At 38.5% G+C, this 27,193-nt stretch overlaps 1 protein-coding gene across 1 annotated transcript; it reads right to left on the reverse strand.

The window, feature by feature from the left end:
• Positions 1-1,941: 1,941 nt before the first annotated feature.
• Positions 1,942-25,706, reverse strand: rcl1 (RNA terminal phosphate cyclase-like 1). Its single transcript, XM_051685170.1, has 9 exons — positions 25,549-25,706; positions 23,786-23,857; positions 23,473-23,648; positions 23,200-23,274; positions 21,985-22,109; positions 21,775-21,900; positions 18,238-18,394; positions 5,139-5,242; positions 1,942-2,293 (listed from the first exon to the last, which is right to left on the reverse strand). The coding sequence occupies exons 1-9, from the start codon at positions 25,661-25,663 to the stop codon at positions 2,140-2,142; spliced, it is 1,104 nt and encodes a 367-aa protein (XP_051541130.1). The 5' UTR covers positions 25,664-25,706; the 3' UTR covers positions 1,942-2,139.
• Between the last annotated feature and the right edge of the window lie 1,487 nt (positions 25,707-27,193).

The following is a 27,193-nucleotide window of genomic DNA, read 5'->3' on the forward strand; positions in this document are numbered from 1 at the left end:
GTGTAATGCATTACGTAATTAAATTACTTTTTCATTTAAAAAAAAGTATGGTATTACTCTTAATTTTTCAGTAATTACATTTACTAATGATGTAATTGTGTTAAATACTGTATAGACTATAGAACAATTCTATATAAAACAAACATTGAAAATTAATGTCTTATGTTAAAATGTATGTTTTCTAATTAAATGCTGCCCCTTTAAATTATTTGGCCAGTTCATGAATTATTTATTTGATTTTATATTATTTATTTGAAAGAATTAAAAGAACAGTTTCATGTCTATCCTTGTATTTTTCATCTGGTCAAGGTTAAGGGTTTTAGAAAGTAATTAGTAATGGAATTACTTTTCAGACAGAGTAATTAGTACAGTAATCTAATTAGTAGTTAGTAATTAATTACTTTTTTAGAGTAACTTACCCAGCATGCAAAACTCACCACCATGATCCTAGAGTGTTGTGGGTGGTTTCTAGGGCATTGCTAAGTGGATCCAGGCTATTTATGGGTCCAAGCACCAAACTGCACAACAGTTTGATAATGAAGTTGGAATTTGACATGCATCCTCTTTGGTTCCAATAGTCACCAGCAGTCAATCAAATGTCAAAGAATGGCCGATCACTATGAAATTTGGCATCCACTTAGAGGTTGCCAAAATTATGATTTATACCAAATTTGGTGAGAATCATACACAAGGTGGCCCAATAATAAGCTAATATGTTTTTTGTTTTTTTTTGCTATTAAGTCCAAAACTGCAATTGCTAGCATACAAATAATTTTTTTCTTCTGAATCAATTGGTCATGAGGATTAAAATTTTTTGCCACTGTGAATTTCTTGAAAAAACAAATTTTTTTTATTTTTTTTTTAAACATCCTAGGCCTTAAAAGTTCTCAAAAGAAATGTGATTTAATTTTTTTTTTTTTTAAGCAAATCTGCACTTATACATTCTTCAGGTAAGGTCTATTGACTAATTGACGTATCTTGTGAATGCAATGTCCAAATTTCACAAAACTTGGTACACATGTAAAATTGGACACTCTGAGGGCATGTGCCAAATTTCACCAACTTCCAATAACAGCAAATTAGAATGATCAGCAAGTGAATTAACTGTGAATGATATATGAGAAACAAGATAAGTCTACAAACACCATACCTGCAAACTAGAAAAGTTAGAAATGAAATTACTTTGCCCCCAGACAGATTTGTTCTTTCAAATGTATCAATTTTGATCATTTTCTCCACTTTTCCAAACTGCTTGGACCCAGATATTTAGCGTTTGCAGCTATATTTTAAATGAGTGTTAAACTTGCTACGAGCATGGTTTGTGCAAACCACAATTGTTTTGTGTGACTCCCAAGCAACCATCCAAATTCAGGAGACATTTAGAATCCAAAATTGACAATTTTCCTATTATTCATACATCATGTAATTTGATGCATATTGTAAGGACTACCAGGTCTTATATACTTCACTGCTTGATTGTTAAGGACATCTGAGTTTCTTTTGTACGTTTTTTTTGTACTGTCAGGTCAACACTTGATATCAAATGTAAAAATCTGGGTCCTAAGCCAAACCTGTTGAGAAGCACTGATCTAGCATATATTCGAGCTAACGAACCACTTAAATGCTGTTGATTTTTATTTAATGAGCTTTTAACAGTAGTTCTGTGCAAAATGACTCTCAGTGCCTTACAAGTTTTGTTGTGTGTTTTGTATGCAAAATGCATCCAGCAAAATCACTCTGCCATGGTGTTACTACACTGCACCACTACAATTTACTGAAATGGAATTCTGGAATGGAAGACTCCGAGTTTCTTATCAGAAGCACAGAAGGGCCTGAATAATCTTTAGAGATGGCCGAGTTAAACAGACAGAAATGGTAAACAGCATGTTGTTTGGCTCAGAATTATCAAACACTTGAGAAATGCACAGTTCAGCAGAGAAATGGCACAGTAGTTTTTTTATTCAAACATCAATTTGAAAAGCTATTGTGGAACATATACAACAGCCATTTTTCATAAATGCAATCATATTCGGGAATGCCACCATGTTAAAATACTAAAATGATACAAAATATTAAGTATGACAAATGAACATTCACCCTATCGGGTTGCTCAGTGTAAATTGGTGATTATTTGAGTCTTTATTTGAGTGGTTTGCTGATGTTGCTGTAACCCGCTCCGACACACGTCATCAGAACTTTCTCTCCCCCTTTTTGCTCATCTTCTCCTGGTTTCTGTGGTTCCATCTTGAACATGATCTGAACGAAGTCTCGGATGTGTCTGAGGAACTCAATCCTACAGGGTGGAACATGGACACAGTTAGAACAGGTTTAAAAGAACTGTTTGTTGCATATTACAAATCACAGTTAGTTGAGAAGATTCAATCCAATAAACATCACGTTGCCCTTTTCCACCGACATGGTTCAGGTATGGGTTCCTGGGCCGGTGCGGATTCTCCCACTGCAGAAAAGGCCATTACGGAGCTGAAAACCTGGTTCCGCGCTGGCCCAAAAAGCATGCCTGTCTCTACGCAGAAACCAATTACGTCAGGGGACGGAGGGTGGGATAATGTTTCGTCACCATGGTAAAGGTTTCCCAAACAACAACAGTAGCTACCGTCTGGAGCAATGGGTACTTCTTCGCTCTATAACAATAAAAAACTCACAAAATTATCAGACATCAAAAGCGTTCAGGTAACGCGAAGAAACGAGTGCTCTACTTATGATATGGTATTTACAAAAATCCGAGATAAACTAGAGAGATCGCAAAGGAAAAAAATACTCTACGAGAATGAAGATACAGCACAAAATGATGCACGCCACTCTCAATCGGACAATTGACCAAATCATAAACAAATAGAAAAACACTTAAGAGAGTAGAGGAACCATACCAAGCAATAGCGACAGTGGAAGGAGCAACGATGTTTTGGACTCGGACATCGACCAGCCTGTTAACTAACCGGGGCACTGAATTCAGCCAGTAACGCTCCAGATAAACAGTGAATCACCGGTGTCCTCTGCAGCTGATCTCAGTAAGTTGTTATATTTGTCAACTTTGTTAGCTTTTCTTACACTGTTGTCATCTTATTTTGTGCATTGTTTTGTTCTGTAAGGGGATTTTTGACCAGCTATTCACTAAGTTTGGAAGATCACGGCTATCTGTTAAGTAAAACGGTGGGATTCTCAAATCAATAATATTATATGAAATGGCAAAAATCCAAATACAACCATCTGCGAATAATAGTAACCCATTACATCACCGTTTGGCTCTCAGGTCAGTGGAAAAGCGCAGCTGGTTTAGAACAGGCTCCAGATTGCCCCGGCCGTGAACCAGCAGAGCACAGGTTCGGCACGAGAACCATCGCAACTTCGGTGGAAAAGGGCTAACATACCCTTACAAAAAGTACTCAGTGTTGCAATGGTGCATTTTCTAACACATGGTACTCCCATGGTACAAGTCCATAAAACATGGTATTACTATGGTAAAAGTTCAAAAACATGGTATTACCATGGTACAAGTAAAAAACATGGTATTTTCATGGCACAAGCCCATAAAACATGGCATTTTCATGGTACAAGCCCATAAAACATGGCATTACCACGGAACAAGTCCATAAAACATGGCATTACCACGGAACAAGTCCATAAAACATGGCATTACCACGGAACAAGTCCATAAAACATGGCATTACCACGGAACAAGTCCATAAAACATGGCATAACCACGGAACAAGCCCATAAAACATGGTATTACCACGGTACAAGCCCATAAAACATGGTATTACCATGGAACAAGCCCATAAAACATGGCATTACCACGGAACAAGTCCATAAAACATGGCATTTTCATGGTACAAGTCCATAAAACATGGTATTTTCATGGTGCAAGTCCATAAAACATGGCATTACCACGGTGCAAGTCCATAAAACATGGTATTTTCATGGTACAAGTCCATAAAACATGGCATTACCACGGAACAAGTCCATAAAACATACCACGGAACAAGTCCATAAAACATGGCATTTTCATGGTACAAGTCCATAAAACATGGCATTACCACGGAACAAGTCCATAAAACATGGCATTACCACGGTGCAAGTCCATAAAACATGGTATTTTCATGGTACAAGTCCATAAAACATGGCATTACCACGGAACAAGCCCATAAAACATGGCATTACCACGGTACAAGCCCATAAAACATGGCATTACCATGGTACAAGTCCATTAAACATGGTATTTCTAAGGTACAAGTACATAAAACATGGCATTTCCATACAAAAACATTGAATTAATGTTTTTTTTTTTTTGTTTGTTTTTTAAAAGTAAAACTCAATGCTGAAATAATTTAACAGCTATGAAAGAGTAAAACAGTTTTGAAAAGTGACCAGTGTCTAAAATAACAATCCAAAATACATCTTTCTTGCATGAATCTTGATTCCACAGGAAGTTGGTTCACTGCTGATGAAATTTGTGTAGGCACCGTCAATGTTCAGTTATCATAGTACTGTACTTGACAGGCACACAGCACCGGTACCATGATAACTGAAAATGGACAATTCATGAATGCTTGACTCACAGGACGTCTTCGACCCTACAAGAGCACTGAGCTGAAACATCATACAAATACAATGCACAACAGAGCAATTTGAAAGATAAATATGAGTTTAATGACTATTTTTTACAATTATTGTCAATGAGCTTCGTAGTATAGTGACTTCTCATTTCTCTCCTAGTTGATACTATTATTCCCTAAATGTTGTCGTCATAAAACCCAGAGAAAAACATTTCAAAGATTTTTTTTCAAACAGAACAATAAATGAAAGTTTGTGCATGAAGGTTTGTGAGTACAGGTAAGTAAATGATCATGTAAAAATGTTAACAGTCTTTCTACAGTATCCGAAGTATCGACTGTATTCGATACCCGAGTGTTGTCACCGCCGTCAGGACGGCCACGCCAAAAATACAACATAATACAATAATTAACATTGTACTTTACAGTATATTTGATTACTTTTATGTTTTTTTTCTGAATGTGGTACTGCCGTTAGATACCTGAAAAAATAGCACTATTCTTTTCATTTTATACATAAGTTTGCGTGTATACGTGGGTAAGAGAGAGAGGAACTTGAAAGCTTACGTGTAGGGCGAGAGGGGTCCCAACAAAACCTTGGAAACATCTTGTTGTCCTAACGTCATGTACAGAAGAGACAAACTCTGATTGGTTGAATCCACACAGCCACCCTGAAAGAGCAACAGAGAGAACGTGCTTAGAATCAGTCCAACCAATGGCAAACCGGGGTGGTGGGTGTGTTTGAGAAATCTGTTCGGAAACAGCGATTATTTTTGCAGTTCCATTTGGTGCCACTAGAGGTGCAGCAGTTACACTCCTCATCTTTAAATGCACTGCCAGTTCTCAGAACAATGACACTAATCCCTGGGCGAATGTTGGATATTCAGGGAACGTTCCTTACACACTGCTGCAAACATCTGAAACTCAGGCTGAAACAGAGACACTATTCTGAATTCTGAATTTGATTTAATCACTAAATTATGTCTTGAGCTGTGTGTGTTTCACAGAAATGCAAAATAAATCATGTTGGATAATTCCAGAAAAGACTAATTCAATCATAGGAGAACATAAATACATTCTTAAATATTATGTTTATATGGGAATTTCGAATAATTTTGTAGTCGAGTACTCTAACTCATAAAAAACGAATAATCGACTACTCCTAATTTTGAATTTAAGCTCAACCTTTGAAGCCGTTTTCCTTATAAAATATGAGACTTATGCATAAACAACAACATCTAGATTTATTAAAAAACAACAACATTTGCACTCGCATATAGAAACATACATTCCAAGTGTTCTGAAGCGGTCGCTTTAAATAATGACAGAATTTCCTTTTTGGGTGAACTATTCCTTCAAGAACGTCATGCATCCAAAGCGTCAACTAATGCATTGAGTTGTAACAGCAATATTTAGATGAGAGAAGCAGTTTCACTGCAGGCAAAGACACAAAGGAAAATCAAACTGCAATATACGTAGTGTTTTTACTAGTCGAATATATAAAGCTAAATGAGCACCTGATTAATTGGTTACTTGTGTACATCCCTAATGGTAATATCACAGATTTACTAAGTATTATTAAGTATTAAAGACTTTATTGTCATTGTACTGCTGTGCAAAATAACAAAATTGTATTGGTATCCCACGTTCTCAAACATCCACACAAGACAACAGCATCAACAACAAACACAAAAATGCAGACAGATTAATATAGATAAAAAGTAAAAAATAAAATAAAAAAGTCAGGAAGTGTTCAAAAGTTGTACGGCTCTAGCAAAAAAGCTATTTTTCAGGGGGACTGGGTAGCTCAGTGGTAAAATACACTGGCTACCACCCTGGAGTTCACTAGCTCGCTAGTTCGAATCCCAGGGCATGCTGAGTGACTCCAGCCAGGTCTCCTAAGCAACCAAATTGGCCCGGTTGCTAGGGAGGGTAGAGTCACATGGGGTAAACTCCTCGTGGTCGCTATATTGTGGTTCGTTCTCGGTGGGGCGCGTGGTGAGTTGAGCATGGCTGCTGCGGTGGATGGCGTGAAGCCTCCACATGCGCCATGTTGCTGTGGCAACGCGCTCAACAAGTCACGTGATAAGATGTGCGGGTTGGTGGTCTCAGACACGGAGGCAACTGGGATTCATCCTCCACCACCCGGACTGAGGCGAATCACTACGCCACCACAAGGACTTAAAAGCACATTGGGAGAAAAAAAATCCACAAAAAAAAAAAAAGCAAGCTATTTTTCAGTCTTGTGGTACAAAAGTAGAGTGTCCTGTATCTCCTACCCAAAGGGAGGAGATCAAAGAGGTAGTGTGCAGGGTGAGTGGAATCCCTAATAATTTTGGAGGTTCTGCTCCGACATCTGGACAAATAAATGTCCTCAACTGATGGTAACTGTGTGCCGATAATATTTTGTGCCATTTTGGTAACTCGTTGCAGAGCCCTCTGTTCCTCTCTTGTACAACTGCTGTACCAAGATATGATGCAGTACGTCAGTACACTCCACTGCACATCGATAAAAGTTCACAAGAAGTTTCTGAGGCGATCTTGCTTTCTTTAATCTTCTCAGAAAATAAAGACGTTGTTGTGCCTTTCCAATGACAGTGGAGGTGTGTGTAGTCCAAGAAAAATCCTCTGTAATGTTCAACCCCAAGAATTTAAAACAGGTGACTCTCCACAGCCACTCCATTTATGAACACAGGACTCCTTGTCTTCCTAAAATCCACCACGATCCCATTTGTTTTCTTGTGTGTGTTAACCCTTACAAAAAAAGTACTGTGTCAGTACCATGGTTATGGTATTAGATGGTAATAACATGGTAAACTGATATGCATTCACCGACCACTTTATTACACCTGTACATCTACTTATTCACGCAATTATCTAATCAGCCAATCATGTGGCAGCTGTGTAATGTATAAAATCATGCAATATGGGTCAGGAGCTTCAGTTAATGTTCACATCAACCATCAGAATGGGGAAAAATGTGATCTCAGTGATTTGGAGTGTGGCATGATTGTTGGTGCCAGATGGGCTGGTTTGAGTATTTCTGGGATTTTCACACACAGCAGTCTCTAGAATTTACTCAGAATGGTGCCAAAAACAAAAAACACCCAGTGAGCGTCAGTTCTGTGGATGGAAACACTTGTTGATGAGAGAGGTCAACAGAGAATGGCCAGACTGGTTTGAACTGATGAAGTCTACTGTAACTCAGATAACCACTCTGTACAATTGTAGCATCTCAGAATGCACAACATGTCGAACCTTGAGACAAATGGGCTACAACAGAAGACGACCACATTGGGTTCCACTTCTGTCAGCCAAGAACAGAAAACTGAGGCTGTAGAGGCCTACCATCTGTGTACCTCAGCAGAAATCTTTTTTTCCAATCGTGTACCGTCCAGTTCTGGTGAGTCTGCGCCCACTGCAGCCTCAGTTTCCTGTTCTAAGTTGACAGTAGTGGTACCCGGAGGGGTCTTCTGCTGCTGTCGCCCATCCGCCTCAATGTTCGACGTGTTGTACGTTCAGAAATGCTTTTCTGTATAGAACTGTTGTATCGCTTGTTTATTTGGGTTACTGTCACCTTCCTGTCAGCTTGGACCAGTCTGGTCATTCTCTGTTGATCTCTCTCATCAGCAAGTGCTTCCATCCACAGAACTGCCGCTCACTGGATGTTTTTGTTTTTGGCACCATTCTGAGTAAATCCTAGAGACTGTTGTGTGTGAAAATCCCAGAAATACTCAAACCAGCCCGTCTGGCACCAACAATTATGTCACGGTCTAAATCACTGAGATCACATTTTTTCCCCAATTCTGATGGTTGATGTGAACATTAACTGAAGCTCCTGACCCGTATCTGCATGATAACACGATTGGTTGATTAGATAGTCGCATGAATAAGTAGATGTACAGCTGTTCCTAATAAAGTGGCCGGTGAGTATATAAAGCTAAACGAGTACTCGATTAATCGTGCACATCCCTAATAGTAATATCACAGCTTTATGCATGTTAACCCTTACAAAAAAGGACAGTGTCAGTACCATGGTGCAGTTATGGTATCAGATGGTAAGAGAAGTCTGCACGGGCCTTAAAATGAAACCCGAATCCGACCCGTACCCGGCCCGAACGATACCGGCAGATTTTAAGCACGAACCCGACCCGAACCGGCTTACTATCTAATTTCTTCTCCTAGCAAGTACTGTTGCAATAGGCTGTATTTTATGTAAGTTTATAGGCAATGTTTGTAACAGTACTAAAACAGTAAACATACACAGTTTTAACGAGGCACAGCAGCCCCTCAGTACACTAGAGCAGAAGGGGGAAAAGCATTGCCTTACCATTTATTTGCTGAAGCTTCACTTGGTGCAGAACAATCTGGAATAATATGAAACAATGCAACAGTTCCATCTTTACAGCCTGAACTTGTTCATAATGTTGAATCTTTGTGACACCTGCGACGTGTTTTTGAAAATTTGAAGCTCTTTTTAACTTGACACGGCGTTTAAACAGTGCCGGTCCTGGGCGAGACGCAGAAGAAACAGCGAGAAACGGCGTAACAGTCAAAGACATTCATCCAGCATGTGTTTACATAGGAAAACAATGGGAAGAAAAACACATTGAGTGAACGGCCCCTAACTCGTCCGTTCGCACGTTTGTGAGTGAGAGTGCATACGTAAAACAAGTTCGGTAAGCCTGTTTATTTTTTCATTAATTACAAACCCGAACCGAAGGCCAACTTGAAAAACTGAGCCGAACCCGGCCCGTAACCCGTCGGGCCCGGGTCGGGTTGCAGACCTCTAGATGGTAATACCATGGTGCATATATATACAGGTGCATCTCAATAAATTAGAATGTCGTGGAAAAGTTCATTTATTTCAGTAATTCAACTCAAATTGTGAAACTCGTGTATTAAATAAATTCAATGCACACAGACTGAAGTAGTTTAAGTCTTTGGTTCTTTTAATTGTGATGATTTTGGCTCACATTTAACAAAAACCCACCAATTCACTATCTCAAAAAATTAGAATACATCATAAGACCAATAAAAAAAAACATTTTTAGTGAATTGTTGGCCTTCTGGAAAGTATGTTCATTTACTGTATATGTACTCAATACTTGGTAGGGGCTCATTTTGCTTTAATTACTGCCTCAATTCGGCGTGGCATGGAGGTGATCAGTTTGTGGCACTGCTGAGGTGGTATGGAAGCCCAGGTTTCTTTGACAGTGGCCTTCAGCTCATCTGAGTTTTTTGGTCTCTTGTTTCTCATTTTCCTCTTGACAATACCCCATAGATTCTCTATGGGGTTCAGGTCTGGTGAGTTTGCTGGCCAGTCAAGCACACCAACACCATGGTCATTTAACCAACTTTTGGTGCTTTTGGCAGTGTGGGCAGGTGCCAAATCCTGCTGGAAAATGAAATCAGCATCTTTAAAAAGCTGGTCAGCAGAAGGAAGCCTGAAGTGCTCCAAAATTTCTTGGTAAACGGGTGCAGTGACTTTGGTTTTCAAAAAACACAATGGACCAACACCAGCAGATGACATTGCACCCCAAATCATCACAGACTGTGGAAACTTAACACTGGACTTCAAGCAACTTGGGCTATGAGCTTCTCCACCCTTCCTCCAGACTCTAGGACCTTGGTTTCCAAATGAAATACAAAACTTGCTCTCATCTGAAAAGAGGACTTTGGACCACTGGGCAACAGTCCAGTTCTTCTTCTCCTTAGCCCAGGTGACGTTGTCTGTGGTTCAGGAGTGGCTTAACAAGAGGAATACAACAACTGTAGCCAAATTCCTTGACATGTCTGTGTGTGGTGGCTCTTGATGCCTTGACCCCAGCCTCAGTCCATTCCTTGTGAAGTTCACCCAAATTCTTGAATCGATTTTGCTTGGCAATCCCCATAAGGCTGCAGTTCTCTCAGTTGGTTGTGCATCTTTTTCTTCCACACTTTTTCCTTCCACTCAACTTTCTGTTAACATGCTTGGATACAGCACTCTGTGAACAGCCAGCTTCTTTGGCAATGAATGTTTGTGGATTACCCTCCTTGTGAAGGGTGTCAATGATTGTCTTCTGGACAACTGTCAGATCTGCAGTCTTCCCCATGATTGTGTAGCCTAGTGAACCAAACTGAGAGACCATTTTGAAGGCTCAGGAAACCTTTGCAGGTGTTTTGAGTTGATTAGCTGATTGGCATGTCACCATATTCTAATTTTTTGAGATAGTGAATTGGTGGGTTTTTGTTAAATGTGAGCCAAAATCATCACAATTAAAAGAACCAAAGACTTAAACTACTTCAGTCTGTGTGCATTGAATTATTTAATACACGAGTTTCACAATTTGAGTTGAATTACTGAAATAAATGAACTTTTCCACGACATTCTAATTTATTGAGATGCACCTGTATATTATATATATATATATATATATTTAACAAACCAAACAACTGTTCCTGTAATCTGAAAGTCTCAACTGAGAAAAGGTTTTCATGAAGTAGTTAAAAACCTGAATTTTGACCTGGTTGGTCCATTATTTTCAGGAAAATTAAGCACATTTAAATCCAAATTCTCTATGGTCTGTACAGCATACATTATGGTAGTATTTGTTGTACTACTTTTAATTTGTTAATTTGAATAAATTGCAAAACAACAAAAATGACAGCAGAACCTAATACTTGTTATTGAGAATAAAGATAATGACAAAACTCACAAGGAAAAGATGGATGCATTACAGTAATGAGAATCTGGTGAGAAAATATACTAAACTGTCATGAGAATAATGGCAAACAAATCTTAATGGCCCTAAAAACAGGCAACGGTTTTATGCTAAATATAACTGTTTTCTTTTGATTTTGGAGGGAAATATGACCAGAACAAGACAAGAATGCAACACTCTCCATGTGATATTGCTATGTTTCCCATCTGTCAATGGAGAAATTGTCAAAATGCAATTATCCAATCACACTGAACGCCTTTGTCAAACCTGCATAACAAGCAGCCTCATGTTTACAAGCCATGAGATCATCAGAACAGCCCGTTTGTGGTTAGCATCATTCAATGATGTCATGATCTGTAGGGATGAATCTTACAAATGTCTGGGTCACATTTCAACACAAAAACAAGCAAATAAAATCATATTTTGCATAAAGAAAATGAAGCCCATTTTATGACAATTAAGATTTTTTTGCATTTTTTATTTATTTTAATTACAACCAATACTACTATCAAGCATAAACACTTTATATTTTGAATAATATCCCATGCATATCTTATTTTTTTGTTAAACTTAAAATAATGCATTTAATTTAAAAGTAATGAGAATTAGATTTTCCTGCATTACATTAATGGAACGTGCCTAATTATGAAAACTCACAATTTAAAAAAACAATTTAACGGCTCTAAAAACAGGCTTAATTTTCTTTGCACAAAAATATATCTCTCTTTTTCATTTGATTTTGGGGTCAAATATGACGTGCACATTTGACAGGTTTGTTGAGATTTGCTCATATACAGGTGAACGCTCACAGTGGCTGAGACTCTTGAACCGACTGACACAAACAAGGACACAAGGGTGTCAGTGACCGCAAAGCCTTGCCAAAACACGCTTGAAAATGCTCAATACAAACAACCGTATGCGTCATTCAGAAACCTGAGGTGAAAATAACCTGATCGATTCTCAACAACACAAAAACAGATCGTTTTTCTCAATAGCCAATCATGAGGCAGTATTAATATAGTCATGGGTATCAATGACGAAAAAGACACATGATGATAATTAAAGGAATATTCCGGGTTCATTACAAGTTAAGCTCAATGAATAGCATGTGTGTCATAATGCTGATTACCACAAAAATACATTGACTCGTCCCTCCTTTTCTTTAATAAAAGCACAAATGTGTGTTCCAGTGAGACACTTACAATGGAAGTCAATGGGGTCAATCTGTAAACATTAAAATACTCACTGTTTCAAAAGTATAGACACAAGATGTAAACAATATGTGTGTTAACATGATTTTACTGTGAGAAAATCACTTACTAACCACATCTGTGGAAAGATATAGACAATTTTACAACTTTGTTGCCATGACGATGTAAGCAAATCCTAAAACGAATGTAAAAATGATGATTTAAACAACTTTACAGCTCACATAATACACGAGTTTTAACAGTATTAACGTAAGTGCTTTTATACATTTATAAGCTTCACATTTCTGCCTTTAAACCCTCTTAAATTTATCCAGGCCCCCCTCAAAATCATTTTCCATTGGTCAAACAGATAGTCCCGCCCCAGCTCACACCAATGGTTGATCTAATGTTGTTACATACAGCCGGGCCACTCAAACAAACAGATTGCTCCGTTTGGTGCCACAGAAATGACACACTGCAGATTTAATTCAAAATGAAAAAAACATAAAACTACTACTATTTTTTTTTGGGTAATTTTTCAAGTAAAAAAAGACTTCACAATTGTTTTGTCAGATCGTATGTGGAACCAGAATAGCTAAATACTAATGATTAATATAAATAATTACTAGTTGTTAGTATTAAAGGAACTTTCATGTGCAAGATCAGAGATATAATACAAAAAAAAAGAAATGAGCATCTCATCATAAATCAGACTCTCTCGTGTGGTAAAAATGAATAAAACAAAATAAACTGATGACTGACGTGTGAGTGAGCTGACAATAAAACACTGCTGGAAATTTAACATGTATAGCATGTCACACAGCTGGACTCAATGTAAAACTAGTTTAAACAGCATTTTACCGATGAATAATTATGCATGCAGCTTTTGTAAGCTCATATTAAATGTGCATCTAATGAAATCAATGCATTGATAAAGAGGTGAAAACCCTCTTAAAAAATGCTCACAGCATGCAAGATATATACACCTTTTGTCTTAGACATTCATATATATTTTAACCTAAAATGCCAAATACAAAACTGCATTAATAGCAGAACACAACATGTGGACACACAAAAACAATTCATACAAGCTGAATTAAAAGTAGTTTGTTAAAGAAACAGAGGAAACTCTTACATCATGTTTATCCATCCGAACCCCATCAGAACTGGTGTGTGTTCATGAGCTGTTTACTACATTGACTGACCATCGGCTACTGATTAACCACAACACAAATACACACACATGCACGCACAGGTTTGGTGTGTGTCAGCTGCCAGCACCTTCAAACATTTACTGCCCCGATCAGACACTCCAGTGTTAAATAATGCCAGTCGCCCTGTATTTACCAGTATGCCGTATACAAAACAAGAAAACATAGAACCACCCAATTTCACATGCCTTGAAAAGTGTGTGGTGGAGAGAGACAGAGAGAGAGAAAGACTCACAAACTAGTCAGTCTAGTAATGCAGAACAGAGGTACACAGATATATCGGTTTTACAGATTATTCTGTGCTGATAGTTGCTTTTTGGAACTAATCGCTATCTGCAAAAATCTATGCCAATAGTATTTTTTTATTTTTTTTATTATTATTCCTTTGTGTTCCTCCTGCCAAGAAAAATGCGACTGTATGGAAACGTCTCCATCATCACAAACATTGTGTCTTCTACTTCATATCTTGTGAGTAATAATAAACCTTATTCCTTAAACATCATCTGGTAAATTATATATATATATATATATATATATATATATATATATATATATATATATACACACACACACAAACACACACAGATCAGCCACAACATTAAAACCACCTGCCTAATATTGTGTAGGTCCCCCTTGTGCCACCAAAACAGCATCAACCCGCATCTCAGAACAGCATTCAGAGATGATATTCTTCTCACCACAATTGTACAGAGTGGTTATCTGAGTTACTGTAGACTTTGTCAGTTCAAACCAGTCTGACCATTCTCTGTTGACCTCTCTCATCAACAAGTGTTTCCATCCACAGAACTGACGCTCACTGGATGTTTTTTGTTTTTGGCACCATTCGGAGTAAATTCTAGAGACTGTTGTGTGTGAAAATCCCAGAAATACTCAAACCAGCCCGTCTGGCACCAACAATCATGCCATGCTGCAAATCACTGAGATCACATTTTTCCCCATTCTGATGGTTGATGTGAACATTAACTGAAGCTCCTGACCCGTATCTGCATGATTTTATGCACTGCCGCCAGGGGGCTGGTTAGCTCAGCAAGTAAAGACGCTGACTATCACACCTGGAGTCACGAGTTCAAATCCAGGGTGTGCTGAGTGACTCCAGCCAGGTCTCCTAAGCAACCAAATTGGCCCGGTTGCTAGGGAGGGTAGAGTCACATTGGGGTAACCTCCTCGTGGTCACTATAATGTGGTTCTCGCTCTCGGTGGGGTGCGTGGTGAGTTGTGCATGGATGCCGTGAAGAATAGCGTGAAGCCTCCACACGCGCTACATCTCCTCAGTAACGCACTCAACAAGCCATGTGATAAGATGCGCGGATTGACGGTCTCAGACGCGGAAGCAACTGAGATTCATCCTCCGCCATCCAGATTGAGGCGAGTCACTACGCCACCACGAGGACTTAGAGCGCATTTGGAATTGGGCATTCCAAATTGGGGAGAGAAAAAAAAAATTAATTCACTGCACTGCTGCCACACGATTGGATGATTAGATAACCGCATGGCATGATTGTTGGTGCCAGACGGGCTGGTTTGAGTATTTCTGGGATTTTCACACACAACAGTCTCTAGAATTTACTCAGAATGGTGCCAAAAACAAAAAACATCCAGTGAGCGGCAGTTCTGTGGACGGAAACACTTGTTGATGAGAGAGGTCAACAGAGAATGGCCAGACCGGTTTGAACTGACGAAGTCTATGGTAACTCAGATAACCGCTCTGTACAATTGTGCTGAGAAGAATATCATCTCTGAATGCTGTTCTGAGATGCAGGTTTGCGCTGTTTTGGCGGCACGAGGGGGACCTACACAATATTAGGCAGGGGGTTTTAATGTTGTGGCTATATATATATATACACACACACACCTGTTCATTTGGTGAATATAGGATAATAAGATTAATTTGGTAAGTACTTACATATAGATTATGTCATTTCAAAATAAGAGTCCCTGGTGTATCTTGGGCTTGTTTATACTTTAAAGTCCAGTGTCAAACACAAAGTCTTAATTTTTCTGGTTTTACAATAAACTGCTTTCAGGATTTTATTAATTTTGGAGCCTTAATGTCTGTACCCTTCATAATAAAGACTAAGACATATTCTATAATCGATATAAATCAATTTAATCGAATATCAGCCTTTCCCATCACCTTAGTTATCGGTATCTGCAAAATCCACTATCGGTCGACCTCCAATCGCAATATCACATTAAGGTGAACATCAGTGTGAATTTTAAATCGTTTCACTTCTTGATTGTGACATTGTTTTTGGTGGGTAAACAACAGCACAAACATCAAGTATTAGCAACAGATTTGATGAATTCTGAATTTGTGACATTTTTTTGGGTTTGTCTCACTCTAAAACAGTCCATCGTGTTTGGTAAAATGACAGAAATCAGTATAACAGAAAAACTTCAGAGGATGGTTGGAAATACCAAAACAAACTTTTAAGCCAGCTGTTAATCGCTGAGCTGATCAATGGCTAACTTTAGCTCTTTATTTCCATCCTGTTCATTTTCTAGTCATTGTGTAAATAATCAAGTTAGAATTCATAAAGCTGAAGTGTCTGAGCTTGACCAGAGCATATTTCTGCTGTACACTTTAAAGAAAAACTTGCTTAAATTACAACACGAACATATTCACTTTTTAAAAGGTACAGAAGGTACTGTGTAATGTTTGTGTAAGAACAGATATTATCCAGGAAACGCTATCAAACATTAATCACACACACTCTTGATCTGTTATTGGTACACTGAGTAAAACACACAGTGTATTACAACTAAACAACTCAACCTCTGTTAGAAAAGCTGTTCTAATCGGTGCACAGCCCAGTGTGTGTCTCAAAGTCTGTTAAGAGTGTGTGTTTGCGTGTGTTGTGTGAGTGTATGTGTGTGTATGAGTTGTGTGTGTGTGAGTGCGTGTGTGTTGTGAGTTGTGTGTGAGTGTGTGTGTCTCGAAGTCTGTTAAGAGTGTGTGTGTGTGTTTGTGTGTGTTGTGTGAGTGTATGAGTTGTGTGTGTGTTGTGAGTTGTGTGTGTGAGTGTATGTGTGTGTGAGTGAGTGTGTCTCTAAGTCTGTTAAGAGTGTGTTCGTGTATGTGTTAGTGTGTTGTGTGTGTATGCGTGCGAGTTGTGAGTTGTATGTGTATGCGTGTGAGTGTGTGTTGTGAGTGTGTGTGCCTATTTGAGTAAGTGACTGTGTGTTGTGAGTGTGTTGTATGCGTGTGTGTGTGTGTATGCATTTGAGTGTGTGTTGCGAGTGTATGCGTGTGTTGTGTGTGTGCCTATTTGAGTAAGTGACTGTGTGTTGCGAGTGTATGTGTATGCGTGAGTGTGTGTGTATGTGTGAGTGTGTTGTGAGTTGTATGTGTATGCATGCGAGTGTGTGTTGAGAGTGAGTATGTTTGTGTATGCGTGTGTGTGTCTATTTGAATGAGTAAGTGACTGTGAATGTGTGTTGTGTGTGCGCAAGTGTGTTTTCATAAAGGCCTTCACATTTCTTCTTTTTTCTCTCTGTCAAAAAACTCTAACCAAATAAAATTATTGTATTTACACATCAAAGTGTGTGAACTTTATTTACAAGTTTAAATATGTTGTTTTATCAAAGCAGCTCATGATAACTGAAATCCTCTTTTGTTTTAAACCTCATGTATTCACAGTTGTATCAACACTACATAATGTAAAATTGTTTTTTTTAGCTGTAAAATTGTATTCTAACAGCTACATTTAGCTACTCTACAATGGTCTAGAGTAAAATAGTAAAGTCTATTTTGTGCTTGAAGCTGATTGGTCGCAAGGTTTCCAGTGCAGACAACCTCATGTGATGCAATAGCTTACGCTGTGATGCAATACGACATTGGTTACTTTAATCTGTTTACAAACAACTGCTTTCAATGGGCACAACACTCAAATTGTGCTGAAAATGACCCTAAAAAAAGTGCCGTTTGTGGAGATGGAACAGTCCATTTTTGAAGGATTATTGGAGATTTGGGCTTTTCCAACATTTTAATTTTCAGAAGTGTGTTAAGCGTGTGACGATATGTATTCATTAACCCGTTACCTGTTCGACAATATCATACCGACCTATTGAATCAAGTTAAAACTTGTTTTGTCGATTGTTCAAAAAGAACCTACATATAATTCTTCACTACAAACCATATATATATATATATTTTTAATAACTGTTATTAACAACTTCTAGAGGCCGCTGTTATACTGTAGAAACCTCTAGTAGCGGCAAAAGAGGAACACGGAGGAATAAAGAAAAATCTATCTGCATGGATTTTTGCTGAAAACCAACAGTTTGATAGCAACTATCGGCACCAATTAATCGGTAAAACCGATATATCGGTCTACCTCTTATAGATATCTCTTTATAATAACTTATTAACAAACAAACATGACATTATATAATACTTAAACAATTATTAAAACTGTGGCGCTGCTCATATCCACCATTAAAAGCAGTGGTGTGATGTCACAGTAACTTATAGACATGGTGGTACATCATTGGAGGGGAAAAGACTGTGTCTCAGTTGTGTTCACATGGCAATTCTCACCCTATAGATCTCTTCCAGCAGAAGTTTGGCACAGTTCTTGCCCAGATCCTCTGGCGGCATCGGATCGCCCTGCCCCTGCGGCGTGGACACCACCTCCGCCCCGAGAAACGTGCCATTCACCGTCTCTGCCACCAGCGTCAGACCAAATCCTGGAGACCTTGACAGAAACAGAATTACTTTATTAAAGACCAACACATGAGGGGCAACTACTTATATTACAGGAACAAGCCACACGAAGTGAAAAACATTTACATCAAAATACTTATTTTGTGGTGGATCAATAGCATGCCGTATATTGTATGTAGGCTGCACATCCAAAACAAGCCAAGAACTGTTTCTTCTGCATTACTTTATAGCAGCAGTTCACAAACAGTCGACTTCACATTGGCCCTCTTAGAAGCACTAAAGCTGTTTTCCACATTTTGTTATAAATTCTACACAAAAGCGGGCAACAGTCATGACTGTAATCGATTAACAACCACTACAAAAACACACGTGATATAGAAAATTAAATTTAAAAAAATGTACGCAACATGAGAACTACATAGACTGCTATAACTGACTTTTATCATGACAGTTAATTGTGGCAGCTGTAAATGTGATCTCGATTATTTTGATTAATTGTGCAGCCCTACCACAGACAATATCACCGTCTCTCAGTTAGTAAAAACAAAGGAAAAAAAAACAGGTTTATAGTAAAGCACTTACAATAGAATCCGATGGGGCAAATGCACCAGAGGCTTAAAAAGCAGAAATGTGAAGCTCATATTTTGTTAACCCTTGTGTTGAGTTCATTTTGTGTTCCCGGTCAAAAATGACCGACCCACTAAGATTGTTTATAAATCTCTCAAATTGCATATATTATCACAAGATATTGAATTAGATCTTTTTATCAACTACTACTTTAGTAATCATGACAGGTTTTGCACTACTTTTTTGAACATATGTTTAAAAACATATATTTTTGTTGATGGAATGATTCATTGAAATGAGCTTAAACCGGGCCAGTGGGGGGCACTCACTGCGGAAGATAATAATAATAATTACATAAATTAATAACCACTTGCTTGATCTGAACAAAATAGATGTCATTTTTAAGGATAAAATCTAGACTTTACAATGCATATAGCTGATCCTACCAATTCTTAAATAATGCTTTTTAATTTGCTCACAAATAAGAACTGTTTCCTTCTCATCATTTGCATATTTGTTTTCACAACAGTTATAATCAGAGTTGGTAAAAGCATAAAAAAATATGAGATGTTATATATGTGTTATATATCGTTAGAGAGGGCTCAATTAGTAGAATGCAACGAGCATGAAGTGAGTTTTAGTGTATGAAATTCCCACTGACACACATAAATATAATAAACAGAAGTGTCCTTTTGTCACGTTTTTCCTTATTACTTTCTAAAACATACATATAACATAGACAATGACATATCGCAACTTACAGCAGACTATCCCGATTCAAACGAGTCCAAACACAACATAATATGATAAGTAGATCTTGAAATATTCCGCAAAGAGTGTACATGGGATGATGCACAAAAGGGCGCACAACACACATTGTGTTTGTGTGTGTGTGTGTGCGCGCGTGTGTATTCACATGTCTGCGGACTTTGTGTGTGCAAACACACATCCACATATGTGCTCATCTAAAGGATTGGAATGCTCCTGAACACTAAATATTTCTGTATTTTGTAGTCTACTCCATTCATTTCCAATGGCCGGTCATTTTTGACCGGGAACACAACAAGTGTAACATAGTGAAATAAAACCAATAAAATATAAAGAAAATGGTCAAAAAAAAATGTTGTGTGTTGTTATGATACCATATGTGAACAAAGTCAAGGAATTTTATTCCAACTGAATTAAGTAAAAAAAAACATTCATAAGAAAACAAAAGCGTCAAAATAACCGGAACACAACATAAGGGTTAAAGTAGGGATGCACCGATATCACTTTTTCTCTTCCAATTCGATGTCGGGAATCTCTGTATCGGCCGATACTGATCCGATACCAGTGTTGTATTTTTGCATAATCAGTTTAGAATATATTTACATTACTGTGTGATACTAATTGGGGGTACTCTGTAATATGTGAAGAAACACAAACCTCTAACTACATATAATTTAAATATAAATGTACAGCCTATTAAGAAAAACTTTACTGCGAACTAGTATACTAGATAATGTAGCAGCTAATAATAATAATAAAATTATTAGTAATTCCAGTATAAGTGTTCAGTAGAAAAGAAGTCGTTTTTTTTTATTTTTTTTTTTTGTATCTGGACTTTAAAAGGATTCAGATCTCTTTTTTGTTCAATTTAGTTGTAAGGCATCAGTCCACTTTTCATTCACACAGTTATTTTTTGGAACCCATTCAACTTAAATATTGTTATAATTTGTAAACAAATACATTATTATTATTACTATTATTATTGACTTAGAATTTTAAATACAAAAGTAATATTTCTCAATCATGCACCTTTATCTTTAAAACCCTCTGGCTTTTATTTTGAAGGTCTGAACTCTCCAGGAAGTCCTGTATGTGTCTGTTTGTGGGCAAATTCTGGTGAAATGCTCCTCTGGTGCCGTTTTAAATGCATATTATAAGTGAACCGAACTACTGAGCATCTACATATGAGATATTGTTCGTGAGTAGTGCCCAAATACTGCACGTGTCAACAGAGCAGCGCCATTCACTAATGCGCTGCCGCTGCGTGTGCATTTGATATATTTACTTATTAAACACAGCCTTTTGTGATTCGCAGAGCTATCGCACGTCTTCAAGTGGCTTTGAATAAAATGCACGAGTCATATGAACTGCTTTAATGCTGTTTTTATAGTTCTTTTATGTCATTTTTGGAGCTTGACCATAACGAACTTGACTAACACACAGTATCGGATCGGTGCATCCCTAGTTTATTCAGTGAAAACATGTTAATTATTTGCGCTGTAAAGTTGGCTAAAGTGTCCTTTTTGAGTTTAGTTGTGACAAATTTTCTGGACAGATGAAGTTTAATTTATGCATTCCCAATGTAATTCCTGTGTGTGGAGTTTTCTGTGTAAACAGTCCTTTTTTGGTATCTTTTTTTTCCCCTCCCAATTTGGAATGCCCAACTCCCACTACTTAGTAGGTCCTCGTGGTGGCGCGGTTACTCGCCTCAATCTGGGTGGTGGAGGACAAGTCTCAGTTGCCTCCACTTCTGAGACCGTCAATCCGCGCATCTTATCACGTGATTTGTTGTGCATGACACCGCGGAGACTCACAGCGTGTGGAGGCTCATGCTACTCTCCACAATCCACACACAACTTACCACACGCCCCATTGAGAGTGAGAACCACTAATCACGACCACGAGGAGGTTACCCCATGTGACTCTACCCTCCCTAGCAACTGGGCCAATTTGGTTGCTTAGGAGACCTGGCTGGCTCCAGGGGTGGTGGTCAAAAAGTGGAATATTCTTTTAAACCATCTGCAAAAACATCACCACCTAGTGGCAGAGAAATGGAATAACATGACCACCACGCACTTCCCAGAGTTTGCCCCCTTCATGTGATCTGTGTAGATGTAAATATCCGGGATGAATTTGTTTAAGATACTTCTCGCGGAATCCACGATTCTGTTCGCCATCTGAGGAGAGACTCGCACCGAGAATCTGACATGAGAGGTCAAGGGTCAATCAACACTAAATATAAATCCCTATTCATATTTTCGGAGTCTCTCTCAAACGGAAGGATACGCCGTTCCTCGGATCCTCTTGATTTTTCCGGGTTCTGTGAGCTGAACAGGTTTCATGGATCTGCGAACAGGACAGCTGAAGTGCACCTCACCTCCTCCGCCAGGAGCCATGCCTCTCTTCACCACCTGCGAACACATCACAACATTCACAAACAATTGTACGAGTGCAGAAGAGGTCTGTGACCAGGGCCGGGTTCGGGTCAGATTTTCAAGTATGACTTTGGGTTTGTAATTAATGAAAACTGAAATAGGCTTACCTAACTTGTTTCAAATAAGCACACTCACTCACAGACGCGCAAATGACGAGTTAGGGGCCGTTCACAAGGCAACTGTTTTTTTTGTCTTATATTTGATACATCAGTCTTTAAAGGTCATCCCAGCAATCCATTTTTATATAGGACTTTTATTATTTAAGTTTCTGTTAGCCCCTGCACGCCACAGTATTATATCATGAGTTTTATCAGAGGACTCCCTGGGCTTTTCACAGATACCAAATGTTTGAGAGTTCGACTTTGACAGCTTCCTTCCCTTGGCCTATAAAAATGTATGACAGAAATAGACATGTATGACATTACATTCAGCACATCAAATATTAATTTTAAGTTGCCTTTAGGTGCTTTTTGGAGCTTCAAAGTTCGCTTGCCATGTATGGACCTACAGAGCTGAAATATTCTTCTAAAAATCGCCATTTGTGTTCAGCAGAAGAAAGAAAGTCGTACACATCTGGGATGGCATGAGGGTGAATAAATGATGAGAATTTTCATTTTTGGGTGAACTATCCCTTTAACGACACTGAGGCTTTAGAAAATCACGTATCAATTTAGATACAGGTGGCGTTATAGGGTTGATCACATTTCGAACCATTTTTACATGCGTATCGGGCGATCCGAAGACAAGTGGTCAATCAAGACAGACAAACGTAAATATCTGCTATTACATGCGTCTCAAATGTGAGCACCTATGTTTAGATTTCACGGGGAGGGTCTCTAATTTCATGACTGCATGTATCACTCACAACCTTAGTGTGTCTGTGTGTTGAAGCATATTAAACACAAAAATTCTTGAATTGAATCTGAACATTAAGCAGAATATTCAATGTTATTTTAGTAGAGCTGCTGTGTTAACCTCACAGGATCTGTGTCACCGCATGTTACAGTGGTGTTACCAAGATGGCAAAAGAATTTGGTTTGGGATTTCACACCCACTCCTGACATACCTTTATTTCTAACCCTTCTCCATCAATCCCAAATCTCTTCATCAGAGGAACAGCGGTGGTCTTCAGAAGATCCACCTACACAACACAGAATGCAAGCGAGTCTATTGAACATTATACATTATAATCTCATTTCATTGTTAAAGTATTGCCACACATACAAACGTCATAATGTTTCAGCCATGTCCATTCACCAAAATTGATTCTTACGATTTCGCCATCTCATACGATTTATTTTGAGTTGTTATGAAGAGACTATGTTGGCATGTCACTTACGGAGGGGTCTGTGGGATCATTGGTGACACCCTTCAGCACAGCTCTGAGAGGATTCTTCATGAATGGTGCCAACATCAGCAGAGCCTCCAGATAGTAACCCACTGATCTCTGGACGTTACAGTCATGTTCCACCGAGCCGCCGTACAGCAAACCTGGCTGATAGAACAACACCGTTCCTACAGCAGAACAGAGAAGACACCCATATCATGGCTACTCACTCCTGGAGAGGTAACTATCCAAACCAGGCAACCAATGAATCAATCAATCAAATCAATAAATGCTATATGGCACAACAGAAACATCAAAACCAGACCTGTTTGGTTGATTTCGATTCTGGTGCCATTGGTCACTTTGTCAAGTAGCCGGATGAAGCTCGCTTCAAAATCTGAGGGACAGAACACACATAAAATTTTTGTTTTGAGTTCATCAGTCACTGACAAACAGTGTTTCTTCTTTAGATAGAAATACGCTGTCTGAGCTTTGCCTTTAAAATGATGGAAATCATATGGGAATTAAAAACATATAACATAGACAATGACATATCGTAACTTACAGCAGACTATCCAGATTCAAACGAGCCCAAATGCAACATAACATGCAAAGTTTATCTTGAAATATTCCGCAAAGAGTGTACATGGAAAGACGATGCACAAAAGGGCGCTCAACACACATTTTGTGTGTGTGTGCGCGCATGTCCGAGGACTTTGTGTGTGCAATCACACATCCACATATGTGCTCATCTAAAGGATTGGGATGCTCCTGAACACTTTATATTTCTGTATTTTGGGGGCCTGGGTATCTCAGCGAGTAAAGACGCTGACTACCACACCTGGAGTCGCAAGTTCAAATCTAGGGCGTGCTGAGTGACTCCAGCCAGGTCTCCTAAGAAACCAATTGGCACGGTTGCTAGGGTGGGTCGAGTCACGTTGGACGAAGCTCCTTGTGGTCATGATAATGTGGTTCTTGCTCTCGGTGGGGCGCGTGGTGAGTTGTGCGTGGATGCCACGGAGAATAGCGTGAAGCCTCCACATGCGCTACATTTCCATGGTAAGTTTCAGGGGGCCTGGGTATCTCAGCGAGTATTGACACTGACTACCATCCCTGGAGTCACGAGTTTGAATCCAGGGTGTGCTGAGTGACTCCAGCCAGGTCTCCTAAGCAACCAAATTGGCCCGGTTGCTAGGGAGGATAGAGTCACATGGGGTAACCTCATCGTGGTCGTGATTAGTGGTTCACGCTCTCAATGGGGCGTGTGGTAAGTTGTGCGTGGATCGTGGAGAGTAGCATGAGCCTCCACATGCTGTGAGTCTCCGCGGTGTCATACACAATGAGCCACGTGATAAAATGCGCGGATTGACGGTCTCAGAAGCGGAGGCAACTGAGATTCGTCCTCCGCCACCCGGACTGAGGTGAGTCACTACGCCACCATGAGGACTTAGAGCGCGTTGGGAATTGGGCATTCCAAATTGGGGAGAAAAAAAGGGGAGAAAATAGTAAAAATAAATAAATAATAATTAAAAAAAAAAAAATATATATATATATATATATATATATATATATATATATATATATATTTTTTTTTTTTTTTTTTATTATTATTTTGTAGTCTAATCCATTCATTTCCAATGGCCGGTCATATTTAAATATTGAAAATTTCAAATAAAATATTAATGAGCTGGCCAAAGAATTTAAAGGGGCAGTGTTAAATTAGAAACCATATATTTTAACATTAGACATTACATTTCGATTTTAAATTCACTATTGTTTTATATAGAGTTGATCTATAGTCTATACAGTATATAACGCAATTACATCAGAAGTAACTCATTAAATTACTGAAAAATTAAGAGTAATCCCTTACATTACTTTTTCAATGAAAAATTTCATTACAGTAATTTATTACTTAGTAATGCATTACACCCAACACTGGTTATAATTTACGCATGAACATGTTTTGTGGAAAACATGGGAATATACTGTAATTAATGTGATGTTTGATGATAGATTCGAACTTAACATACTACGTCACATATTCTGTATCATGTATACTCATATAAATGTATATATTTTACGCACCTCGCAGTCCGGGGTTATCATCTTTAGAGCGAATGTTTCGTATTTTCACTCGTTTTCCGCTCAGTGTGGACAACACGAGTCTCTGTCTGAAGAAACTGCAGCCCTCAAACTCCATGATGTGTTGAGCAGCACACGTGTGTTTCTACTGGAGACTCAACACTGACAAACTACGGGAACAAGTGAGGACCAAATCACGGAACGCGAAAGGGGAAATAAATGTTACATCTAATAACCGCAAGAGGTCGCCAAAGATCAAACTTAATTTAATATTGGCAAAGTTTGTTTAATAGAAACATACATTTCACACAGTAATGAGGAGCCATGCATGGTTTACCTGTGGTTACAATAATATTGTTACAAATATGGATGTTATGCAAGAGAGCTATAGTAAATACAGTAGTAAATGGCAAGTAAAAAGAAGAATCAAGGGCTCAGTCTGCCCACTAACAAAAAGGATGACCATTTTTATTTCATGCTTTTATGTAATTTAAATTTCAAAATGCATTCAGGGGATCTGCATACTTGCAGGAAGTAGAAAACTGATTAATAAAGCAGAAAAAAAATAATAAACTAAAATATATAACCAAATCATAATTTAATTATTTAAATATTAAATATATTAAATAAAAGACTAAATGAAATAAATATATTTTGAAAATAATAACCCTATATATTTTTATATATTGTAAAATATTTATTTTACATTTACATAATAAATACCTTGAACAGTATGCATTCAGATTAATCCAATTATTTTCAGTGGAGGAGATGTCTACAAATCTTTGTACATTAACAATAAAAAGTTATACTAGGGCGACCATGGATTAGATCCGGGAACTCCTTGTGCTAGAGACCAATCAGTCGCCATGTGTAATTATTAACCAATCAATGTATTTATCAACAAACTAACAAAATGCCACGACCAACAGCTGCAGATGCTATAGTGATAAAGTCATTAAATTAACTATATGTAAAATATTTATTGGAGTGCTTGAATTGGTTATTTAAAATGACTGTATATCAAAACAGTAAAAGATTATTATCTGTGCATGAACTAATTAATATTCATGAGTTTCAGGGGGCCTGGGTATCTCAGCGAGTATTGACGCTGACTACCACCCCTGGAGTCGCGAGCCAGGTCTCCTAAGCAACCAAATTGACCCGGTTGCTAGGGAGGGTATAGTCACATGGGGTAACCTCCTCGTGGTCGTGATCAGTGGTTCTCGCTCTCAATGGGGCGTGTGGTGAGTTGTGTGTGGATCGTGGAGAGTAGCATGAGCCTCCACATGCTGTGAGTCTCCGCGGTGTCATGCACAACGAGTCACGTGATAAGATGCACGGATTGACGGTCTCAGAAGCGGAGGCAACTGAGACTTGTCCTCCACCACCCGGATTGAGGTGAGTAACCGCGCCACCATGAGGACCTACTAAGTAGTGGGAATTGGGCATTCCAAAATTGGGAGAAAAAGAGGACAAAATAAAAAAAACAGTCAAACTGTATTTCTCAGGAAAATAGGTTGTTGTGCTAAGACGTTTCAAAACCATGTCTAATCTCAGCAAAAAGTCTAAAATCAGTTCCTGCATTTGCTGATTCCACCAGCAGGTGGTGATAAAGTTCATTTATGCATTTGGCAGATGCTTTTAT

This window comes from Myxocyprinus asiaticus, chromosome 4 (assembly GCF_019703515.2).
Source record: "Myxocyprinus asiaticus isolate MX2 ecotype Aquarium Trade chromosome 4, UBuf_Myxa_2, whole genome shotgun sequence".
Classification (NCBI taxonomy): Eukaryota; Metazoa; Chordata; class Actinopteri; order Cypriniformes; family Catostomidae; genus Myxocyprinus; species Myxocyprinus asiaticus.

Excerpts from the sequence above, each read along its gene's own strand:
- rcl1 (XM_051685170.1), bottom strand. The coding sequence starts at position 25,663 with ATGGAGTTTGAGGGCTGCAGTTTCTTCAGACAGAGACTCGTGTTGTCC. Across the intron at positions 21,901-21,984 it reads AAGAGGATCCGAGGAACGGC|ATTCTCGGTGCGAGTCTCTC; the intron begins GTATCCTTCCGT and ends CTCTCATGTCAG. Across the intron at positions 2,294-5,138 it reads GGACCCCTCTCGCCCTACAC|GATTGAGTTCCTCAGACACA; the intron begins GTAAGCTTTCAA and ends TCCACCCTGTAG.